The 26440-nt window shown below is 38.6% G+C and overlaps 1 protein-coding gene across 1 annotated transcript in view; it reads right to left on the reverse strand.

Annotated features, from left to right (window-relative positions):
• The window catches only part of Myo3a (myosin IIIA), a 232111-nt gene that overhangs the window by 89204 nt on the left and 116467 nt on the right, over positions 1-26440 (reverse strand). The window contains exons 16-20 of the mRNA XM_021155802.2: positions 25462-25588; positions 21806-22016; positions 20925-21069; positions 5554-5707; positions 417-505 (exon numbers count right to left, since the gene is read on the reverse strand). Coding sequence (XP_021011461.2) covers positions 417-505; positions 5554-5707; positions 20925-21069; positions 21806-22016; positions 25462-25588 — 726 coding nt within the window. The remainder of the gene's footprint in view (positions 1-416; positions 506-5553; positions 5708-20924; positions 21070-21805; positions 22017-25461; positions 25589-26440) is intronic.

Raw genomic sequence — 26440 nt, forward strand, 5'->3', positions numbered from 1 at the left:
AGTGTGGATAAGGAGAGAGAGGGGGAGAGAAAAAGATGAAGAGGGAGGAAGAGGGGGAGGGAGAGTAAAGAAAAAAAAGTAAGAAAGAGAGCAAGAGTGACAGAGAGAAAGAGAGAGAGAGAAGAGGAACAGAGAGGGAGTGACTGTTCTCAGCCCCATTCTTGGGCAAAAGGTAAGAGCCAAGCCTGGAAAATGCCCCAAACTATTGTTTAAAAGAGTAAAATACAGTTAACCACTGCTAGCTAGTCATTGTCATCAGACTGAATGATCAGGAAGACACAGGCCGACAGGAGAACTAGGACCAGATAGAGACAAGATATTTTCACCTCATTAGAACCATCTTTCAATATTTTGGGGCCAGCTCTTCTGATACCATTGGTAGAAAGGCAGAGAGACACAGTTCTTGAAATTCTTACTTTTCCTGCATAGTGGTGAATGCCAAAACTGAGTTCCATTCTTTTGGGTCTCCAGAAGTACTGTGACTTCAGGTTGTCTTCAAATTTTTCTGTGGAAGGAAATTGAACTCCAATGTTAGGCACACAGATTCTCAAGTAAAATTGACGGTCAGAAGTTATTTTTTCCTATACAATGCATGATGAACAGAGACATTTTAATATAGGAAATTAATGAAGTTTTAGAATATTAACGACAAAGCAGAATTCTCAAACAAATGTTTATTACTATATCATGGTTTAGAGCAGGTCTCAAATGTCAGCATGGGCCAGAGTCACCTGGAACATCAGTATAGGTGCAGGGTATTTGGCCTTACTCTGTGAGTGCAACACTTGGTAGGTCTCAGGAGGGAGCCATGAATTCACTAGCTCCAGGTACTGCTGATGTTCTCTCAGTGTGAAGCCACACTGTGATGCCAGGCTCTAACCCTGAAGCCCTAATGGCTTGGCTTTCCTATATATTTGATTTGGTTCATAAATGTAGAGGGTGGTTCTGATGCTTTGAGCAGGAACCTGTTTACTGACTCTGAAGGTCCTTACTCTCAATTGGTTTTTGATCTATCAATAAAGTTGCCAGTAGGCAATAACTGAGCATGGGGCAGGACATGCAGAGTTGTGCAGGCATGAGTTTGAGTATAAGGAGAGACTGGGAGAGAGAGGACAAGGGGGCGCAGTAGTGGAGGAAATAAAGCCAACAAGGCAGGGGTAGCAGGGGAAGATTTAGGAGTGCCCAGTCATTGAGTTAGCCAAGGCATATTGAGAATAACAAGTGTATGTGTGTGTGTGTGTGTGTATGTGTGTGTGTGTGTATGTGTGTGTATATGTATGTGTGTGTATGTGTGTATATGTATGTGTGTGTATGTGTGTGTATGTGTGTATGTGTGTGTGTGTGTATGTGTGTGTGTGTGTGTGTGTTTCTATTCAAGAATCTGAGGCATTTCCTGGGTCGGTGCACTTGTTACCAGCCGTGAATTCAAATCGGTGGAGACAAAACTACATACAATACATAAAGGCACAATAGGTTCATAAAGATAGCCAAATTTCTATGACAATTTTCACACATCCGAGCACTTGCTGTGAAATTATTTTCCCTATGATGCTGAGATTTTTTTCCTTTCTGTCTGGTGTCCAAGGGACAAAACAACCATCATATCAGGAGAAAGCAATTTACCAAAAGTCAGTGAGGGAGAAGTGAATCTACACTTTCTTTAAGTACTCACATATATGTTCTGAATATCCCCACAAGCAGGGAATAGGGCGTTCCACATTAGAATGACCTCCTTTCTTTTCTATTTTAAGTTGGACAGTTTTATTTTAAGTACTTTCTTTCTGAGAGAGTCTCATGTATCCCTTGCTATATAGGCAAGGATAATCTTGAACGTTGGATCCTTTAGCCTTCACCTCCTGACTGCTGGGATTAGAAGCAAGCACCACCAAACCCAGTTTACAAACCATGGGCCACCAAACCTAGAGCTTTGTCGATGCTGGTGTGATATTTAATCTAGATCACCACTTCGATTGGATCTTGAATCAACTATGAGGCCTGTGGGTAAGAATATATCCTAGAAGGATAAATTTAGGCAAGAAAACCCTCCCCTAGTGTGTGCAGGGCTATCTGGCTCTGCCCGGATATAAAAAAGTCTGAAAGAGAAGCAAGCTGTTTGCTCCTTTTCTTTCACCTCTTGCTCTTGAGCCTATCTCTCCATTCCGTGTTGCTGACAACCTCCTCTGGGATATCGGAGCAGCTTCTTTGGCCTTCTCACATGAGCAGGAGGACAGTGGCTCTCTGGAAAACCTCCACGGGCTTTAGTGCTAGATTAGGGCTGCTGAGGTTTTCATCCTTGTGGACTGAGCAGCTACCAGTCCTCAGCTTCTCCAGCATCCAGACAGCCACTGTTCAACTACTCTTGCTATATCATGCCAGCCAATCAAACACTCCTCTTTTGCGATGGACGTTCACCCATAGTTTGTCTTCCTCTAGAGAACTCTTCTGTATACTAAGCAAGTGTACTTTTAACCAGCTGATCTATGTCCCCAGCCCTGGGACAATTTTTCTTTGATTGTGATAGTCTTGCTTTATCGTTAACATCCCAAAATGCATAAGTTAGATATATTGATATAAAATTTTATTTTTTGTGGGAGCTGAGGAAATGGTTCAGTGGATAAAGTACAGAGGAGCTGAGCTCTGCTTCCTAGAGCTCTCTTGTGGGGATGAATACCTGTAACCCCAGCACTGGGAATTGTTGCAGGATTTTCCCTGTCCAATTACAGTAGGGCAGCAGGAGGCCTATGATTGGACAGGGAAAAGGGAGGCAGAGCTAAGAGTCTCAGAGACAGAGCTTCTCAGAGGAAGGAGGATAAAGGAAGATGGAAGCAGATGTGAACCAGCTGGCATTAACCAGTCACAGGTAGTTGTGATATCATAGGGTTAGAATAATTGGGATAAAGCTTTTATCATTATCAATTGGTTCTGAAATTATTGTAGTGGCATCTTGAAAATTGAGAATTTATTGATACATAAATCTGATTGGTTAATTGTAAGGTTCAAGATTTTTGCTTTACTTGGTTACTGGAATGTGGGACTGCTGATGGCAGAGAGGGAACTGGTGATTCTAGGACAATTGAGACAGATGCCTGGGGTGAGGGGGCTAGCTGGAGAGAGTTGCTGGTGGCAGGAGTAGCAGTCTGACCATTTTGAGGACTTGGCAGGTTGAGAAAAGCAGGAGAGTTGGCGGGTTCATTATTTAATATTTCCTGCAACAGGTGGTGACCCAATGTGTTGGGCATGAATCCACTAGAAATTTAAGATTAGTAGCCTGAAAGTTAGAGTTTTATTATTATTTTTTAAGCGAGTAGCTGGGTAGTGCTAGGAGTCACTTGGACTCAGGCGAGGAACCTTGAAACAAAGAAACTGTTGGCAGACTCTGAGGTCCCCTGTTGTGGGAGTGCAGGCTGTTCTGAGTCAGAGAGCTGTAGAATGGAAGTTGCCTACTTCTTGGGACAGAGATTGGGTGAACTGTGAATTTATAAAATTGGGATTATTTGCTTTAGGATAGATTTATAAACAGATTTTGTCCAAATCATATTGGGGAAATTCACCTGCAGTTCGGAACTAGCATAGGGAAAATTAGTCACTGGCTTCAAGTAGAGAGGACTGTGAACAGGTATTAATTAATAATGTCTGTGGCTTCAGACAGAGATCAGAGCAGATAGATGGCATAAAGATATATTGCTCTCATATGTCTTACAGGATACTCAAAGTCTGTCTAATGTGGGCTACACGGGAATTCTGGGTTTAAATCCTGCTGTGACTAGCTGCCTGCTTATAAGCAGGTACAGATAGAAGTGTGAATCAATTGTTTTAAAGATGGTATAAAGATATATTGCTCTAATATGCCTCACAGGACACTCAAATTCTAACGCAGGCTCTACAGGAATTCTGTGTTATTATCCTGCATGACGAAAAAGAAAAGGCCTAAGAATTGGCACATACAGTATTTTAGTTTACTTCATTTGTTTTGAATTGTTTTAATTTTCGAAATGGGTGTGATGTTAAGTTTTGTGGTTATAGTATTCCTCTGGGAGAGAGGTCAAAATAAAGGTTTTTCTGGTTACCAGATCAAGGGTATGCTGATTTGGGAGAAAGATTTTGTCTTTGCATTTTATTACAAAGTGGTAATAGTTGTGCTCTACATTTGAGAGCAAGGTTTTGTTTTTATTAGAACAGAAAGGGGGAAGTGTTGTGGATAGCCCTGGGGTTGCTTGTATTTTGATGCTAATTCCGCTCTTCTGGGAGGGGCTACAAAGGAGGAAATGAGTCACTTACTCAGGTGACTTCTTGTGAACCAATTCTGTAATGAACAAAGGAGCCAATCACTGGGCAAGTAGGCAGAATTTCCATGTTGGACTGCAGAAGAGAGGAAACAGGAGAGAGAGAGGGTCCTTTTGAACGGGAATAGCGTGAGGACAAGATGTAAAAACCAGTGTCTCCAGGTTTCAATGGCAGAGTCATCAGGATTTGCCACCGGAGGATTTAGATTTAATAATGCTTACAAGAATAAGTTTCAGTTGTGACTCCCAGCGATTGAGTTACCATTGTTTCTGAGCTAAGTTTGTGTGGTGTTTTTCTTCTCACAGAGACTTGACTGGGTTCCAGAGAGGTGGTAAGTCGGCAAAGCATGGATTTGTCTGATGTGCACCACAAAGGTCATGGGGGCTCTGAAGCATGGGCTGGCAATAGCAACAACCCACCCGTGGGAACCTAGTGAGCTGTAGCAAGCTGGGGGGGGGGGGAGACTGTGGAATTCTGAGTCAGAGTCTCCACAAGATTAAAAATAGGTTGGCCATTGCTCGCCAGTGCATGGACAGCCAGGTCACTGGGGAAGATGCACAAGCACGGGAATGTGCCTGTTCAATTTAATATTTCCTGCAACAGGGAACAAAGGTGGAAACAGGCAGAACCAGAAGCTTGCTAGTCAGCCAGTATATCTACAACAGTGGGGTCAGGTTCAGTGAAAGATCCTGGCCCCCAAAATGAGGCAGATAGTGGTAGAGAAATTCATCTGAAGTTGACCTCTGGTTTCATTCCCATATTCGCGTGTATACACACACACACACACACACACACACACCCCTACACCTACACATACCTATAAACACACACATATGCACACACTTTCTCTCTCACACACACACAAAAGTAAAATTTTTGTTCATGGCACTGATTTTTATCTTTCTGCTTACTATTTCTCTTAACAGTCCAGAGCTAGCTCCCTATTCTTCCCACCAACTTCTAACTTGGGGTGGGATAATTTTTATGGTTTGTAATGATTTATAATCCAAGATCCAGCATTTGGGTTTCTACCATAAAGGAAGCAGACATCCAATCTCCAATGGTGTTTAATTCATCACTAAGAATTTTACCCTATTATAAACACTGGTCAAGGTATTTGTCCCAAAATCACTTCTTGAAAACCAGTTACCTCAGGCTTTGTGACAGCTGTTTCCTCCCAAATCATTTAAGACAATTAAAAATCATTGCAACTTTTCTGGTTCCTCCAAAGGCCATGCGGCATGCAGTCATTTCAGGCCTAACCCTCACCTATGAGAGTCTGGTCAGTGGCCTTGGGAAATCTGCTTTCCTCATCAAGAAGGGACAATAAGCCCATGGGCTTCTGAAGAAACATGTCCAGGAGGGGCCGGTTGTCTTCGTACTCAATAACTCTAGCATCTACATCTTCATTTAGGTATTCATTCTGTAACAGGTCCAAACAGAAAAAAAAAATCACTTAAAACTGTGGAAAATGTATAGGTGGATAGTAATTACCCAGGTTTCTATTTTATATATATTATAACAAATTGCTATCTGTGTCATTGCCTTACACAGAGTGTATCATTTTGTTTCTCTCTTTGCACAACTTCCAGTTTATGAAAATCAGCACCAATCATAATCAGGAGACTAGTCAAAGGATTGCCAGTCTCTCAAAATTACAGAGGACTATGTTGTTAATGCAACATGGAATGGCTGTGTCCCAGAATTTGCAGAGCATAACTGAAACAGATACTAGGGTTAAGCTTTTCCCATTATATCTGTCAAGAACACTCACATAATGTTCAACTGTGATTTCAGATTATGACATTTCTAGTAGGGTAGATAGCAGTAGGTAATGGGAACAATCTATAGGTTCAGAATCAAGGACACCTAGGTCCACATCTGGGCTCAGTTACAAAATTCATTAGAATTTTCTAACTCTCTAAGTGTTCCCTTCTCATCTATTTAACCAACTCACAAGATAAAAATATATGGTATACTGATAACAATTTGTTTGTGAGTATATAATAATATGTGTGAAATATAATCACATATAATCAGGAGCCATTGACAATGAGCACAGGGCATGTTGTGGTGGCTTGAATATTCTCAGTACAACATATATGTTTAAATTAAGACAGAACTTAAGTCTTAAAAAAGGCAAAACAAAAAACCACTCAAAATAGTTTGCCCAGCATTAACTGAAAACAATTTCTTGAAGTTTTACAGCTCTTATTTTTGAAGGTAACCTTGGGGAAGTCTGTAAACCTGGAATTATTTTACTGGTAGATACACTATGCTGACAGCATACAATTGCTTAAATCACAGTTGCAAAGTTTAAAAGAGTTTCCTTTGCTTTATATAGAAAGTGCATAATGCTATGTTCTTAACTGATGCAATTGTCATTTCTATTTGATGGTGTCAAAATCCATTGCACACTGTTGTGTCAGATCAGATAGTGCAGAAAAGAGTAAGCAGGAAGACAATGGTTTCCTTTAAGTACTTTTGTTATTATATACTCCAGATAATCCACAGAGAAAAAAGATACTATTATTTTAATCAGGGCTTATAAAGCATTAATAGTAAGACAAACACACATAAACTAACACACTATAGGAAAGATTATTGGAAAATGCTCAACTACTTTTAGTTTATATAGACACACAAAACTCATCATTCTTACTTAGTTCTTACTTCTGTCCAGCACATCAAAAACATATTTAAAGAAGATGGTGAGAACAGTGTGAACTGAATTCAGCTGAAGTGCTGAGAATATTGACTCTCCCTACCCCACGCCCCGTACCCCTGCCTGCACTGTTCCTACTGTCTAGATTCCCTTTATAAAGTTGGGAGCTGCTCTGTAAGCTCAGGAACCATAGTGGGAGAGAGGGAAGAAAGACTGTAAAAGTAAGACATCAGGGAGGATGGGAGGGAGACAGTGTCTTCTGGACATGACAGGGTTACTGCACATAAGAATTCTGTGTTTTTCCGAATAAGACTTGCAGGAGATCAAGCCAATTAACATTTTAGCATGGGACAAGTGGGGGCTTATGAGTCTCAACCACCGACTGAAGAGCTATCAACAGCTGATTGCTTCTGAGAGAGAGAGCAAGTCAGTTTTCATAAGGGAGTAGCTCCTGGTAGATCAACTAAGATCCACACTCTCCTATAAGACAGCACAAATTAGAGTTCTTTGGAAACACACACATACACACCCCACAAAGTTGGGAGGAGGTAGAGATATAAGGGTGGAGGAGTTAAGAGGAGGAACAGGGCTTTGAAATAAGAACAAAACTCATAGTATGACATTCTCTAAGAAATAAAAATATTAAAACAGGTGAATATGAAAAGTCATTTCACTACATATTAAAAGACAAGGAAAATCAGAAGGTTTGAAGGTTATTCAAGTCTGTTTCTCACTACATTTTGAGTGTTAGTGGGTGAGAAAGTCCATTTGAGATGCATCTGGGAAGCATGGCCCAAAGGAACCTGAAAACTTAGTGCTTAAGTCATCATCTCCTCCCCAGGGGAGATCCAGGATAATTCCACTGAGACCTCAGATTCACACAGTAGCATGAGAGGATGGCTCCATGTTCTGATAGAGGCATCCTCATGGCTTCTCAGTGCAAATTTAAGCATATCTTCCTTAGCATAGGTTAGTAACATGGTAAAGGTTACTCATTTTCTTTTTGGTCTCACCTCTTCTGACCGAAGATCTCTCAAACTAACTTGGCAAATTCCTTTCCCCAACTGGTCATTCTTTGTGCACTCTACCATACTTTTTTTTTGTTATAGTACTTATAGTGCTGGTATTTATTACTTTCCATGTCTTTCATGTCATGAAAATTCCATGAAAAGGGAAACTTTCTATTATTTTCCTCTGTATCTAGAAGGAGCCTGACATATTACACATCACATGCATGTGCACTCCCATATGAGCTGCACTCATATGTTCTGGTATTAGCATGCAGTGTGACTACATTTAGACAAAGGATTTTAAGGGGGCACTTTGTAAATTAGGTTCCTAAGGGTGGGGCCCTAGACCAGTATGACTGCTGTACTTTTAAGCAAAGTAACAGATATCTTGAGTCACATGCACAGAAGAGACCCCTGTGAGGACACATGGGCATGATATGTATCATGACTCTAGAGATGCCTTGGGAGAAACCAATCCCATCAATTCTTTCACCTCATACCTTCAGCCTCTAGGGCAATGAGAGAATTGACTTCTGCTGGTTCAACAAACTTTCTTAAGGTCCATAGTATTTCATTACAGCAGCCTCAGCAAACTACCATAACGACCTTTCTGGATTCTTCTATCTAGAAGAATTGTTTTTGAAAAAAAAAAAAGTTTTCCACAAGTGACAGCTCATACTGGGGAGGAGGTGGAGTAAGGGGAACACTTACTTATTCATTGCTGGTAGAAGTGTAAGCTCATATAACCACTATGGATATCAGTGTGATGGTTCCTCAGGAAGATGGGAATCAATCTGCCTCAAGATCCAGCTATATAATGCTTGAGCATATACCCAAATGATGCTTCACTCTACTACGAAGATATTCAACCATATTCATTGTTGCTCTATTCATAACATCCACAAATTAGAAAAAAATTTTAGATGTTCCTCAATAGAAGAATTGATAAAGAAAATGTGATACATTTATAAAATGGAGTATATTACTTAGCCATTAAAAATGACATCATAATATTTGCAGGCAAATGGATGGAACCAGAAAAAAAATCATATTGAATGAGGTATTCAAAACCCAGAAAAACAAATATGGTGTGTATCATGTATATGTGTATATTGCCTGTTAAGTCAATGAATGATAACCAAGCTACAATCCATAGAACCACAGATGGTAGATGGAGCATAAGGAACTAGAGAGAACAGATAGCTATCATTTGAAAAGTGAAATAGAATAGATATTTATGGATGTATGGAAGATTGGAATAGGAGGATCAGGTGCACAGAGAGGATACTGGGTGGGAATATGGGGAGTGACAGATAAAATTATGGACCATTGGAATGGTTGTACGGAAATCTCCTGAAATATATGCATATATGAGGATGATTTAAGTAAGATCACCAAATAATGGGGGAAACAGACACAACTGGCTATCTCTTCTCAGTAAATGAAGTGTTCAGAGTTTGGATTATATCTAATTGAGTTGTTGGCCAAAGAAGCCCCATGAAAGTCTCCAAACAAACCAAGCTGTTGCCAAGAGTTGGTCTCCCCAAACAATCAGGAAGGTCCTATTTTTTCATTTTTTTATTAGATATCTTCTTCATTTACATTTCAAATGCTATCCCGGAAGTCCCCTATACCCTCCCCCCACCCTGCTCCCCAACCTACCCACTCCCAGTTCCGGGACTGGCATTTCCCTGTACTGGGGCATATGATCTTCGCAAGACCAAGGGCCTCTCCTCCCATTGATGGCCGAGTAGGCCATCCTCTGCTACATATGCAACTAGAGACACAGTTCTGTGAGGTACTGGTTAGTTCATATTGTTGATCCTCTTATAGGGTTGCTGACCCCTTTAGCTCCTTGGGTACTTTCTCTAGCTTCTTCTTTAGGGGCCCCATGTTCCATCCCAGAGATGACTGTGAGCATCTACTTCTGTATTTGCCAGGCACTGGCGTAGCTTCACAAGAAATAGCTATATCTGGGTCCTGTCAGCAAAATCTTGCTGGCATATACAATAGTATCTAGGTTTAGTGGTTGTATATGGGATGGATCCTCGGGTGGGGCAGTCTCTGGATGGTCCTTTCTTCCCTCTCAGCTCCAAATTTTGTCTCTGTAACTCCTTCCATGGGTATTTTGTTCCCCATTCTAAGAAGGAACAGATTATCCACATTTTGGTACTCCTTCTTCTGGAGTTTCATGTGTTTTACAAATTGTATCTTAGGTAGTCTAAGTTTCTGGGCTAATATCCAGTTATCAGTGAGTGAATATTATGTGTGTTCTTTTGTGATTGGGTTATCTCACTCAGGATGATATCCTCCAGATCCATCCATTTGCCTAAGAATTTCATAAATTCATTGTTTTTAATTGCTGAGGAGTACTCCATTGTGTTAATGTCCCACATTTTCTGTATCCATTCCTCTGTTGAGGGACATCTGGCTTCTTTCCAGCTTCTGGCTATTATAAATAAGGCTGCTATGAACATAGTGGAGCATGTGTCTTTATTACCAGTTGGAACATCTTCTGGGTATATGCCCAGAAGAGGTATTGCTGGATCTTCTGGTAGTACAATGTCCAATTTTCTGAGGAACTGCCAGACTGATTTCCAGAGTGGTTGTACAAGCTTGCAATCCCACCAACAATAGAGGAGTGTTCCTCTTTCTTCACATCCTTACCAGCATCTGCTGTCACCTGAATTTTTGATCTTAGCCAATTTGATTGGTGTGAGGTGGAATCTCAGGGTTGCTTTGGTTTGCATTTCCCTGATTATTACGGATGTTGAACATTTTTTCAGGTGCTTCTCAGCCATTTCGTATTCCTCAGTTGAGAATTCTTTGTTTAGCTCTGTACCCCATTTTTAATAGGGTTATTTGATTTTTTGGAGTCTATCTTCTTGAGTTCTTTATATATATTGGATATTAGTTCCCTATCTGATTTAGGATTGGTAAAGGTCCTTTCCCAATCTGTTGGTGGCCTTTTTGTCTTATTGACGTTGTCTTTTGCCTTACAGAAGCTTTGCAATTTTGTGAGGTCTTATTTGTTGATTGTCGATCTTGCAGCATAAGCCATTGCTGTTCTATTCAGGAATTTTTCCCCTGTGCCCACATCTTTGAGGCTTTCCTCCACTTTCTCCTCTATAAGTTTTAGTGTCTCTGGCTTTATGTGGAGTTCCTTGATCCTCTTAAACTTGAGCTTTGCACATAGAGATAAGAATGGATCAATTCGCATTCTTCTACATGATAACAGCCAGTTGTGCCAGCACCATCTGTTGAAAATGCTTTTTTCCACTGAATGGTTTTAGCTTTGTCAAAGATCAAGTGACCATAGATGTGTGGGTTCATTTCTAGGTCTTCAATTCTATTCTATTGATATAGCTGTCTGTGGCTGTACCAGTACCATGCAGGTTTTTTTTTTTTTTTTTTTTTTTTTTTTTTTTTTTTATCACAATTGCTCTGTAGTGCATCTTGAGGTCAGGCATGGTGATTCCACCAGAGGTTCTTTTATTGTTGAGAATAGTTTTGCTATCCTAGGTTTTTGTTATTCCAGATGAATTTGAAAATTGCCCTTTATAACTCGGTGAAGAATTGAGTTGGAATTTTGATGGGGATTGCATTGAATTTGTAGATTGCTTTTGGTAAGATAACTATTTTGACTATGTTAATCCTACCAATATATGAGCATGGGAGATCTTTCCATCTTCTGAGATCTTCTTCAATTTCTCTCTTCAGAGACCTGAAGTTCTTATCATACAGATCTTTCACTTCCTTAGTTAGAGTCACACACAGGTATTTTATATTACTTGTGATAATTGTGAAGGGTGTTGTTTCCCTAATTTCTTTCTCAGCCTGTTTATCCTTTGTGTAAAGAAAGACCACTGATTTGTTTGAGTTAATATCCAGCTACTTCATACTTTTATATCCAGCTACTTCACTGAAGCTGTTTATCAGGTTTAGGAGTTCATTGGTAGAATTTTTAGGGTCACTTATATATACTGTTATATCATCTGCAAATAGTGATATTTTGACTTCAGGAAGGTCCTATTTCTAAAGACAACACCTACATTACTCCTCTAAAATGGTGATGTCAAGCTGCTGTTTACATAGAGCCTTCACCCTAGTTTCAGGATCTTTGCTACAGTTGCTCTGCATGCTATCAAAAGAAACATGTAAACACTAAGACAACCACAACCCCTTTACCTACAATGGTGTACCGCCTGCAAGATATGCTAGGGCAAGGGTGGCACAAAGTTTGTGGGAGTAACCAACCAAAATCTGATCTGACTATAGGCCAACTTCCCAAGATAGAATCCATACTGGACACTGCTTGGGTGATCAAGAATCTGTAACTCGATAACTCAGGGACCTAAGGCAGATTCAAACAATACTAGGTTAAAAAAAAATCTATAGCAAAGAAATGACTAATGATATTCTGCCACACTCATAGATCAGTGCCTTGTTCACTGGAGAAGCTTCCTCACGCAGCAGATGGGAACAAATATAGAGACCTTCAACCAGACATTGCACAGAGAGTGAGAGACCTTGGAACACTCAGACCTTACTGGAATTTTTCTATCAAATCCTTCCCTTCTGAGCTTAGGTAACTTGTGGATGACATAGCAGCAAGAAAGGATGGAGGACACCAAGGAAACAAGGTCCTCCAAATCAACATTAGCAAGGCTTGTATGAACTCACAGGGACCGATGTGACATGCACAAGGCTTGCAACAGTCTGTACCAGGTCCTCTGTGCTTGTATTATGGCTTCCAGCTTAGTGTTTATATAGGATTCCTGAGTGTGGTAATGACTGGGTCTGTGGCTCTATGTCCTCTCTTGGGCTCTATTCTTTCTGTTGATCTGTCTTGTCCAACCTCAATGTGATAGACTTTTTCTTTATAATTTTCCTATATTTTATTTTGTAATATTTTAAAAAATGAATGAATGAATGGGGGTAAATGTTAACAATGGAACTGTTCATTCTTGCTGGGATAGGGAAAACCAGTGCTTCCCAATGGAATGACACTGGGGTCAATTAGTTTTAGTTTGATAGTATTTTTTTTTTGAGGGGTGTGATTTGTATTTTATGTCTAGGTTTTATAGGTTTTGTTGTATTTGTTTTTTGTTTGCTTTTTTTGAGAAAGAATTTAAAGATGATTAGGAAGAAATTCCAGCAAGTAGGCCCAGCTGGCATGCTGCCACAATGTCTTGACAAGCATTGGCTGAAGCTGCCATGAATTGCTCATAGGAGCATCCCTGAGAGGTAAAAGGGGAAGGTCTGAGATACAGATAGGATAGGAAGCAAAGCTGGATGAGGCTTGAAGGGAGAGTGGACTATAGCAAATAATGGATGGGCCAGCATGCCTGATTTATGCAGTGGTGAGTCTTGATCTTGGATCATGGCTCATGGAAGACCATGATGGAAGACCATGAATGCTGGAATTCTACCAGCATTCTCATGTCCTACTAGAAAACTTACAGCTCTGATGAACTTTTAAGTAAAGTTGCAGTTTACAAAATCAATATTTAAAAATTAATAGCTTTTCTATATAGCAACAACAAACTTGCCAAGAAAGCAATTCCCACTGACAATAGCTTCAAAGAAGTTAAAATATGTAGGAACAAACCCAAAGAATGAGGTAGAGGACTCCTGAAATGAAATCTTTAAGACACTGGGAAAAAACAAGCAGAAGACATTAGACAAAGGAAAACTTCCAATGTTTATGGACTGGGCAAAATCAATAATTCAGAAATGACTGTATAACCAAAAGTAATTTGGATAGCCAGTGAAATACTCATCAAAATTTCAGTGACATTCTTCATAGAGCAGAAAACATATTTTAAAAAATTCATATAAAATGAGAAAAGATTGTAAAACAATTCAAGGCAGGAAAAAGAAAAATATATGCCACAACAAAACAAATAAATACAAACCAAACCAAACCAAAACAAAAACTCTGCTGGAAAAATAACATCTGACCTTAAATTATACTACAAAGCCCCAGGAGCTGAAGACAACACAATACTGACTCAAAACAGATATATCTGTCAACAGAAAGTAATAATGGACCCAGAAAGAAGCATACATAGCCATGTCCTCACAGCCCCTGAGAAAGGTTTCAAATTACACACTAGAAATAAGGTGATTTATGCAATAGGTGGTGCTGTCCCACAGTGGATACCCATCTACAGAGAAATGAAAGTAAATCCATATCTCTTACCCTATACAAAGACGAATTAAAAATGAATTTAAAAAAAGGCTTTAATTTAAAACTTGGAATGTTGAAACCGTTAAAGGGAATCATAGGAAAAATACTTTAACATGCAGGATTTAGCAAAATCCCCTGCAAAGGATTCCAGTAGCTCAGGAAATAATTCCAAGAGTTGACAAATGAGATCACATGAAATTAAAAAATCTTCTCCAAAATGAGCTATGGATGAGCAAGTAAGCAGGAGCTTCCCCAGCTTCAGCTCAGAAAGGAAGGTAATATCCAGATTGTAGAAACAATGGTAAATTTCAAAAGCTCAACCTGCCAATCAGTTAGAGGGTTAACAAACCAGAATGTTTTCAAAACAAGAAACACAATTGTGCAATCAATATTTTTAGAAGTTTTTTTTAAAACACCCATAGCCATTGAAGAAATGCAAATTAAAAGCTACTTTGAGATTCCTTCTGATGCTAGTCAAAATGGCTGTCATCAGGAAAACATAAGACAACAAATGCTGCTAAGGATGTCAGAAAAGAGGAACCTATAGCCACTGTCGGTGGGACGGTAAACTGTTCTGCCTAACTTGGAAATCACTATGGAGGTTTCTGATAAAAGAAAAAGGAAATTATGACTTAGTTATAGCACTCAGTATCAGACTACAGAGATGCTTGCATACACATTTATTGTGAACTGTTCACAATAGCTAGGGAATGAAACTAGCCTAGATGCCCATCAATGAATAATGGACAAAATTATGTTACATGCACACAATAGACTTTTATGTAGCCATAAAAAATGAAGTCATGGAATTTGAAGAAATTGGATAAATTAGGTATGTTAAGCAAAATAATCCTGACTCATAGATACATGTTAAGTACATGAGTTTTAATGTTTACTTTTTATATATACATATGGTTAATTTGAACAAGAAGTATAAGAGGGAAAAAGACGTTTTAAAGAAGGCAGGAGAGGGTTGGAGAAATGGTTCAGTGGTTAAAGGCTCTCACTGCTTTTCCAAAGGTCCTGAGTTCGATTACCAGCACCCACATGGTGCTCACAACTATTTGATACTGCCTTCTGGTGTATAGATGTAAATGTAGGAAAAGTACACATGTACTTAAAGCACACAAATAAGTATATGTTTTAAAAAAGTCAGGAGAACAGATTAGATAATTTGACATGAAAGTGGATAGGGGACTACTTGGAGTGTAAGGTATAAGAGGAAAGAGACAGGGAAGGGGAGATAAAAGTGAGGATGGGGCATTACATGAAAACAATCAAAATTGCAGCAATTGTATGGATCTATGCTAACAGTGCACTTTGTTGTAATTATCTTTATTAAGAACTTTAGAAACTTAAAAGAGATCAAATGACCAAAATAGGTACTAAAAATCCTCATATCACATTGTCTTCTCAGCTTCATCCAGGAAGGAAAACAGATTGGGTATGTGATAAGGATTCTGAGATGAAGGACTGTCTTCCCTCATTGCCCCTGTATACACTTGAGCCTCAGATGCATTGTGTGAGCCAGAGGGAGGCATCAACAGACTTCCATCATGAACTGTTCAGGGACTTCAGAAAGTGATTTGGATATAAGCGTCTATATTACCTAGGTCAGAAGCTAAATGTCTATTTGGATGAGCTATCAAACAATTACTGAACCTTGTTGGAGTATTAAAAAACAAAAATCTATCAAAGGTTTTGGTTTTTTTTTTTTTTTTTTTTTTTTTGGTTTTTTCGAGACAGGGTTTCTCTGTATAGCCCTGGCTGTCCTGGAACTCACTCTGTAGACCAGGCTGGCCTCGAACTCAGAAATCCGCCTGCCTCTGCCTCCCAAGTGCTGGGATTAAAGGCGTGCGCCACCACGCCCGGCTTATCTATCAAAGGTTTTTAAATGTATTTGTCTGTCTTAAAATTTTAATAGAATGACTATGTGGGTGTGGTAGTGAATGCCTTTAATCCCAACACTCAGGAGATAGAAATAGACATGCAGATCGGCATTAGAGACCATCCTGCTCTAAAAAGTAAGTTCCAGTGTTGTGCATGGGCCTGGTGCTGTTCTTGTGAACCAATTGCCTAATGAATAAAGGAGCCAATCACTGGATAAGTAGGAGGGACTTCCGGGTTGGACAGAGGAAGAGAGGAAGCAGGAGAGAGTTGGGTCCCTTTTTTGGATGGGGATAATGTGAGGACAAGATGTAGCTATAAGTGTCTCCCAGTTTCAATGGCAGATCTGTCAGGATTTTCTGTGCCCAACAATTGAGTTACCACTGTTTCTGAACTAAGTTTGTGTGGTGTTTTCCTTCACACGGCAGATCATCTGGGTTCAAGCGAGAATGGTTCGTCTGCAAAGCGTGGGTTTGATGGGGCAAAGAGTTGCTGACACTAGAGTGGGAATGTGCTGGGTCTTCCTTTTTTAGTATTTCCCCGCAGTATTCTGGGACAGCTGTAATACACTGAGAAACCCTGTCTCACAAAACAACAAAAACAATCAACCAACCAGACAAACCCTAAACAAAACAAATAAACCTATAAAATCTTTTTATTAATTGGAAAGCTAAAATGAGAAAAAGTTATTGCCAGTATGCATATAGTTTATAAGGGAAGAAATTAAGGCATTAAAAAAAATCATTCTTCCACAAAACAACCTGGAGTCGTTTATAAAAGGTCTGTTTTGAATTGCCTATATGTTTTTTAAACATTAGATGACTACTGATTTCTTTTATTTATAATATTAAAAATTGAAATGTAGGCATTACATATTACATAACTCTTTGCAAGGGCAACAAATTATGTGTCGATGGCTACATTAGAAATGTACAACACTCCAGGCATTGAACAATGTGAGATAAAATTATCTACATCTCTTTCTGCAGGAATGGCCAGAGCAGACATTTTTCATTTATTGTTTCAATATGTACTTTAGTTTCCTGCCTGTAAAACAACTTGACTTTCAGCTCTCACCCATAGGCGATTATTAAATGATACATTCAATGGCCTATCTCTGTATAGAAACAAATATGAACACATAACCTTAAGATCCAACTTTGGTCCAGTTAATTGCTAGTCAGATGTGTTACTTTAATGCATGAAGAAGGTTTATCCAAAGTATTAAGAGGAATTTATGTATACAGGGTGGGTTTTTAGTGTTCAAAACAATGTCTTGCTAGTACCATACAGCTAAATAGAGTGGCCAGTGGTTCTTAGGAAGAGTGGCATTTATTCCAACTCAAACTATGATTGATGTGTTTTCTCTCAGCTCGAAATGGTAATCTGTATGGAGTCTTCAGACATTGTGTATGTGTTTTATACCACAATAAGCACACAACAGTATAAAATTAAATCAGAGGACAAAACCTACTACAGAGCCAACATGGAGAACCTTTGAAAATGTACATACATTTCTAACACAGCAAATGTGACTACAAATAACTCAAACTTTCTAACACACTTGGATTCCTGTTGGGTTCTTTCTCACATGAAAGAAAACCAACACATACACACACACACACACACACACACACACACACACACACATACACACACACACACCTCAAATACAACCAAAACCTATGAAATTCAGATTATGGGTTCTTGAAGGTCAGTGCCTTCTCACTGAAAATAGATAACCTTTTTGCTGCCCTAGGCTCTCTCAACCAAGAGCCTTTTGGAAAATATGAAAGTCAACAGTGTATCTGTTATACAAATATAACAGGGAAGGCAAGCATGAGTGTTACATCTGTATAACTAATACAACTGAGAAGACCATGTACTTTCAGCTACAGCTCATTAGATGATTTCAGCAATATATTTTAAAAAGACTCTACAACTACACTCTTTGGCTGATGGTCCTGTTTTCAGGGAGAGGATCTAGGTAACTATTGAACTGTTTCACATTGTTGTTTTTAGAGAGTATTGATTTAAACGTTCTTAAAATCAGTGTGTGTGTGTGTGTGTGTGTGTGTGCATGTATGTATATAAATTTGTTCTATAGCCAGGTCTATAGCCAGGGAAGGATAAAGCATTAAATATCATATGAAATACTACATGCTAAAAATTGTCCAGGACAAATTAGAAAAACAGTGTTATCATAGGATATTTTAGATAAGAAAGAGATATGAGTTATGGATACTTGAGATTGACTATTAAGAGATCTGAAGATACTTAATCAACAGAGGCAGGTGGATTTCTGAGTTTGAGGCCAGCCTGATCTACAGAATGAGATCTTAGACAGCCAGGGCTATATAGAGAAACCCTTTCTCAAAAAACCAAAAAAAAAAAAAAAAAAAAAACAAAAAAACTTAATCATTGTTCATAGAAAAGCAGAAACAGGTTATGAAGAGAAAAGAGGCACAGCTACCAGAGAATGGTATGTGTTTTGAAAGTAAGCCAAATAGCTCATTATTTGGGTATCAACTTTCCATTGTGCAATACTCTACTTGAGAGACTATTAATTTAGATACCGTTAGAAATTGGTCACTAAACATGTTTTATTACATTCTATGGTTTGGGAATGTCTACAAATTCCCCCCCCCCCAAAAAAAAGTGCTATTTTGAGAGGTGATGGGAGGTTTGGGAGGTTGGCACCAGCTGGAGACAGTGGGTCAGTAAGGGACATTTCTCTGAAGGTTACAGCAAGTCTGTGGTCCCTCCAGTTTTTTTTTTTTTTTTTTGTCAACCGCAAGCTAAGATACTCCTCTGCTACACACCAGCTGACTAAATACACAGGCAACGAACTAGGCATGGAACTTTGAGCAATCTTAAATAAAACGACTTTCCTTTTAAGTTGTTCTCTTGGGTATTTTGGTCACAGTAATGAATTGTAACTAATACACTATAGCCTATTGATTCTGTATTTATAACAAAAGGATGTTTTACTCCTTAAACAGAGTAGTAGAAATAAAACCCGAGAGTGATACTCAAAGTATCTTTGTAACCAAATTTTCTAAAGTGTTCTATGAAACACTGCAACAAAATTTAAATTGAGTTAACTGATAAAAACTTCCATAGTAAACCATTGTTTAGAGTTCACAGTTATAGAACTGTCCATGGGGGTGGTAGTAATTTAGAGGTAATTCTTTTAAACTTCTGAAAGATATTTAAAGGTTGCTATGGGACAGTTTTCTGTAGCAAGCCCACAGATGTAAGAAGAACATTAGGATAAGGGAGGACACGAATGTTTACCAGTCCACCTGCTCTGCAAACATCAACATTCTATAGGATGTAAATATCAGTAACAGCTGACCCATTTGTACATGGGTCTAGGGCTAGCCACAGTGAAAGCCAGTTTTAACTCTGTGAGCAAGCAAAGACAGTCATCTGAAAGCGCAAGTCAGTAACGTATCAGGTGGGTGATGCCTAAGCATACACTGTTCCCTTACAGTAAAGTCCATAGACAATCAAATCTACTTAATTTCAGTCTCTTGTTTGAATGAGTTCTCTATTGATGCATTAGGGCAAAATGACACTGATTTAATTAATATGCATTAAAAACATGTGATACATCAGCTTTTGAAAGCACCAGAATAAGATTATGAGATGATCTTGATCTTGGACGTAGGAGTTTGTGGTCTAGTGAAGAAGGCCATACTAATAATAAGACTGGGGCCATTTCAGTGTAGTAGGCAAGATAGAAACAGATGCTGTGTACTAAGTATATTGAGGTGGGGAAAGAAGTCAGTGCAATGAAAGGGATGTTAACCATGCTTTCTTGGAGGTTGGCTTCGAGGATGATAGAATGAAGGTCTTTGCCATAGAGACATGCAGAGTAAAGAAAAAACTGAAGGTTTCTATTTGCTCTTACTGTTAAGGTAGTTTAATGATATATCTGAGCATTTGGGGATGCTAATGGAGAGAGGTGGCAAGGGGACCAGAAAAGGGTTAGGAAGAACAGGACACTGAATATACACTAGAACCTGCCATGAGAAGAGAGAACTGAACCAATGGCTTCTCTTAAATGTGTGCCCTTTGCTTTGACTAAGGCATGTCAAGATTGACAAGTTTTCCTTTGTGACGAGTATTTTCAAACTGTAGTTTTGAAATGAAGTCTGAACCTTCTAAATAATAATAATAATAAACTTCATGCATCTCCAATTTACATAATTTAAATTAAAACATCAGTTCTAATCAGCAAACACCAAACAATGTAACATAATTTGAAGGTGACAAATGGCATACGGACTTAGATTTAATAAAACAATTTAAATAGTCTTAATATGACAGTGTGCCAAGTGCAATTCAAGTAACTCTTTGCTTTTTCTAAAGAGAAATATTGTTGAAGCTGAGTCATAAATTATACATTGTACCTGACAAAATTACTGCTTCATGGCATTTGCATCAAGCTCATTATCTTGAATTCTGTTGCAGGATACTAGGATTTGAAAGTTTAATGCACTATAGATGAATATTGACATTTCAAATGGAATGTCAGCAGTGAATTCTAAAAAATACTAGATACTAGTAGGCACAGAAGAAAAGTCTTTGTTTTGAGGGACTCACAGTGGTTAAGTTTTAAAGAGAAGTGCACGGGTTGTGAGTGAAGAACTTAGAACATCACATGTCTAGTCAAATCAAATTCACACTGTATTTTCTGTTTGCATTTTTATTACAAACATGGAGAAAAGTAAACATTTTCCTTGTCTTTGACTGTTAAGGCATGAAGTGTATGACCGAGGTACTGTTTATTCCATGTAATCATGCACTAACACACACACACACACACACACACACACACACACACACACACACCCCTTTAGTCCTTATTTCAACATACCTGCTCCCATGCAAACACGTGCTGATTAAAATAATACTGGATCTGTTCATTTGCAATGTTAATGCACAGCTGCTCAAAGGAATTTTTTTTGAAGTTTTCAAAGCCGAATATATCAAGAATGCCGATGTTTAGCTCCTCATCCCCACTGGAAGAATTAAAGAAGTGTTCCTTGAGCTATTGCTCATTTCTTTAAAAGGCATTAAAAAGCAGAGTGTCTCAGAATCCCCATTGGTGACTGAATTAATTACACATCTTTTTACGAAGAAAACAAAGATGACAGAGTAAACTAATGTTACTATGCACATAGAACAGCATTTTCCTTACTGTAGAACCCACTCCCATCTTTGCATACACCTTAGTAGAAGTGGGGATTCCCTGCAATGAGCTGGAAGCACAAAGCCACAAGCCTATGCCAGTCAACTATCATAGGGCCACCTGGCCAATACCCAAAGCTTTGTGAACACACAGACAATCAAAACTGTATCAGAAAAGCAAACATTCTTTTAAAATTGAAAATGTCTTTCTACCAATGTCTGAATTATTCTCAAAGAACTGTTATCTATTTGCTTATTCATATTTAAATACAGATCAAGTGATGATGTAGAGAAAGATACAAATATGTAGGGATTCATCTTCTTGTTAACTACTGTAAGCCAGCTGAGATGCACACACATGTAGTCTCAGGACTTAGAAGGCTGAAGCAGGAGACAGTCCAAGTCTGGGATGCACTGTGAGATCCTGCTTCAACAAACAAACAAACAAACAAACACTAACACAAGGGGGTAAAATCAAACAAACAAACTTTAAAATACAAAGGGACTCATACAAATCCAAAACAGATACATCACCTAACATTTGTAGAATTTGTGTAAAGCATTTACCTTGGTGATGTGTCATGCTTCAGCAAGCTGTTAATACAATTGACTATCCAGCTAAAGAGACGGCCATATAAAGTTTTGGCCATGGCATCTCGGACATCAGCAGCCTTTTCCACTGTGTTGGGTCGTATAATTGTTTCTCCTCTAGTGACCACACAGTGTGAGGTGAGAGCTTCCTGCAGCTCATCTGCTTGAATGCAAAGCAAAGAAGCGGCTGCAAAATCAGTAGATTATTGTTAGAAGACAGTGAAAACAACTCTATTTTCAGAAAAGAGAAATATCTAAATGGAACGGCAGCACTTGACATTACATAAATATATGACTGTTTCATGGTATACAAAGAAGCCACTGTTGAGTGTCAGCTCTCTCTGCCTCTTCTTGATTGTTCTGTTCTTGCCTCCACTGAGCAAACTGTGGCTGCTGTATGCTACAGCCCAACACAAACCAAACTGTCTGAAAGGAAGAAACAGCTGCACAGGAGTGCCGTTGCTTAGGGGATGTCATCACCAATTTCACCAAATTATGCTAAATATTTTAAAAGCACAGGGGATAAGTTTGGAGTGACTTGGATATGATTATTATGTGATTATTTCTAGAATGTAAACTGTTTAATTGTCCTTTAAATACTTGCCACTTCTGTCCTTGTCAGCCAACGAAAGTCCAAGGAGATAAATGTAATTTCATGGATGCCAGGAGTTTTACATTTTAAAGTAGTCAGTTTGATACAGAGCTCTTTATGCTTAGAGAGAGTGATATTTTGATGCATACATTGCAAATATTTTCTCCCATTTTCATTTTCACAAAATGTTCATTGAGTTTTTAAGTTTTACAGTTAAAAGCAGCCTTTAAAGACCATTCCTCTTTGGTCTTCTGAATATAGTCATTTCACACCTTAGGATTTTGTGTGTTTCACTCTGTACTTTCATGAACGTTCTTGCAGTGAACTTTGTAGCATTTAGAATTCTTTAGAGGGCCAGTTAGAAAGCTTTGTGGGCAAAGGTGTTTAATGTCAAGACTGATGACCTGGGTTTAACCCTGGGATCTGGATGGGAGGAGAGAACCAAGTTGCCCTCTCACCTTTACACATGTCATATAATGCATACATAAATCAATAAATGCAAAACAGATTTTTAAGGATCCATTTTGGTATATGATGTCTGGAGTGGATTTACATCCCCTAGCTGTCTCACTGTTATCCGTTGGTTTTCTCTACAATGCTGTCTCAATTGAATTGTAATGTCATTGTGGTCATTTTAGTTCCATACATTGCTGAATGTTATCTCCTATGGACATGTATGTTTGTTTCCATTCAGATATTGTTCATTTATCTAACATATATTGAGTGTCTGCTACAATCCCAGCATTTTACTTGAGGATATATTGTTATGTATAATGCTTTGGAAACAAAGTTTCAGTCTTAATGGTCTTTATTCAGAAGAAAGGGAAGCCAACCAAGAAATTTAGGTGGGAGGAAAGAAGAAAGAGAAAGAGAAATGGATGGGGAAATACAGAGAAGGAGAAGAAAGAGGATAGAGGGCAATGAAAGAGGACAAGGAGGAGACTGAGAGCCTACAGATGCATTGCCTAGGTGGTTTCTGAATGAGCCAAGTAAAGATAAATTCTTGCTGTGGAGTAAGTGGTGGGAGGTAACTCACTTCAAGCAAGAGGTGACTGGGTTGTGGGTGTAATGGTCACCACAAACATTACAAACAGAAATATATGGCCTAAATTTGGAGATAATTCTTTTAAAATCAAGTTGTAAGCAATTTTAATGCAAATTAATAAACAAGGTTTTTTTCTACAAGTGGCTATTCTGGGAAGTGGTTTGAATAATTTTAATTATATACATATTAATAGTACTCATTGTGAACTATTTGGTTTTCCAAATAATATAAAAATAGGTTTCAATGATCAAAATAATTCTTTAGTTTGTTTCTAAGTATATTCTCTATAGAGCCATTATGTTTGGGGTCTTAAGTGTCTCCCAATGGCCCATATGCTCAAGGCTTGTTCCAGAAAGTGGTACTTTTGAAAGGTGCTGGAACCTTCAGGATGTAAAGGTCCAGTGGGAGAAATTAGCTTATAGCGTTGTGTTCTTGAAGGCATGTTGGATTCCTGCTCTCTTCTTTCCTTATGCTTTCCTGTCACCATGAGGTGAACACTTTGCAACATCCCTGCCCTGATATTTTACATGATATAGGCTTAAAACAACAGGCTAAGTGACTATAAATGAGAAACTCTGAAACCATGAACCAACATATATGTATTCTCTCCCTTTAAAGTGATTTATCTCGGGCCGGGCGTGGTGGCGCACGCCTTTAATCCCAGCACTTGGGAGGCAGAGGCAGGCGGATTTCTGAGTTCGAGGCCAGCCTGGTCTACAAAGTGAGTTCCAGGACAGCCAGAGCTATACAGGGAAACCCTGTCTCGAAAAACCAAAAAAAAAAAAAAAAAAAAAAAAAAAAAAAAAAAAAAAGTGATTTATCTCAAGTATGTGTCTAGTTAATGCAAAAATAACATAAACCAACAGTATGTCTCTCATTCTGCTGGCTACAGATAATACTTCAATTATGACTTGGGTGGTGGTGTTTACAACTGTATTTTATCAATGGCATTACATGGCTATTAATTTATGTCTAGTTAGTTAGTATCTTGTGTGTTAATCAATTATTTTACACATGGAGAATCGGAGGTGTCCACAAGGGTTCCAGGTACATGGCAATCACTATGTTAACCTTAAACATCTGCTCCCTTTATTACAAACCACCTCCAAAGCCACAAAGGATGCAAAAAATAGGGATCTTAGAGACAGGAGATAGGACCGGACCAATTAAATAAGTAAAATGGAAAAAAGTGCCTAAAAAATAGTATCATGATTTTCTAGGATGTAAATGAAATTCACAACAAATAAAGAACTGTGGGAGTGTATGCCAGTATTAAAAAGAAAAGAACAGGATACACTCTAAAGAGGAAAAAGCTATGTCACTGGAGAAAAGTCAGTGGGATGTCTTAAAGTATTAGAAGCACTTTGTCAAACTCTATTGTTGAGAGAACATTTGCTTTGGAGCAGTAATGATGTGCTTCTTCTGTAAGGAAAATGAAAAAATAATTAACCTAGGATAAATGGAATTCACACAGCAAAAACAAAACAAAACACATGTTATTACTTTTTAATTGATACAGGTTCTAAACACTAGAAGACAATTTTAATTTTTATAGGTCAACTATATCTTATCAATATTTTCTGCATTTTCATATTAAAGCCCAATCTATGAAATAGTTATAAAAACTTAATCTCTAGAAATACTGTCCATAGTAATCATTTCACCTGTGTAAAGATTTGTTTTTGTTAGCCTACTTTTTGTTTGTTTGCTTTTGGTTTGTTAGACTGGATTTCTCTGTGTCGTTCTGCCTATCTTATATGCTACATTGGCCTAAAACTCAGAAATCTACCTGTCTCTGCTTCCCAAGAGCCGAGCCTGGGAGTGTGACCCACTACACCTCAGTTGATAGCTGATTTTTACAATTTAGTCTTATACAACTGAAGCTGAGCATGCTTTGTAGACTCTTTATGAGTGTCAGTATTTGAAGTTATCCACATGTAACCCAGCCTAAGATATGAAAGAGTTCAGTTTTAAATGGGAGACAAAACAACTCACAGTTTTCCAGAGCAGTGTGATTGCAGATGTAGCTCTTGTCCATCTGGTATTCAGTTGCCACCGAGGAGAATTCGATGTTTCCAACGTTCAAGATTGCGGCGAGTACACTATATACACTTCCAAGTTGCTAAAATACATCACAGAAATAGTAACATCACATCTTGACTACAACAATGTAGGGACTATGGCTGTGGACAGATGGAGGAAAAGCCTTGGGTTCCAGCCTAAGAAGGTCACTCTGAGCACTCCAATGCCAGACTAAGACCCACGCAGGAAAGGATTTATGTAGGCACAGCCTCATTCATTAGTATAACTTTGGAGATCAGCACTTAAAAATATTTTATAAACATTTATATGAATCAAAGTAGAAATGAACACTCCTCAGAGGAAGTAGAACTATTCATTAGGTTATAGATAATCTACTAATGTGAAGCTTTAGAACTTAGTGTTGTTTTATTACATGTACTTTCCTCATCTAGAAGTAAGGCTGTGTGTGTCGACAGAGGAAAGTACAGAAATGAGGATGAAGAGATCCCAGCACCCAAGTCCAAGGATACATGAAGGTTAAGACTAAGCATGAAAACTATATCCTACAGTTCAGAGTTTATAGTATTTATTACTATTTAACCTAGATATTTAATGTTCAGAAATATGCACATACCCAAGCACACATACACACATGTGTTTTTCTCCAAAGACACTAGGGAAATTTGTCAAAGAGTCTCTGCAAGTTGTGATGATATTCCAGATGCCTTCATGGCACAGGAGACTCAGATGACAGAAAAACATGATCCCAACTTGGCATGCCTTACAGCCGTACTGATGGATCTTGGAGGAGCCTAGCCTTAGGTCCAGGCATGGTTGTGACTGAGAAAGAAGTTGGGTTGTTCACAACTGTCTATCAACTGTCTATCTACCTCTCCATCTCCAGGACTTCCATCAACAAAGTGCCTAAAGTAATTCAAGTTTGGTAGTCAGT

Source organism: Mus caroli, unplaced genomic scaffold, assembly GCF_978045245.1.
Source record: "Mus caroli unplaced genomic scaffold, Mus_caroli_1 scaffold_2, whole genome shotgun sequence".
Lineage (NCBI taxonomy): Eukaryota > Metazoa > Chordata > Mammalia > Rodentia > Muridae > Mus > Mus caroli.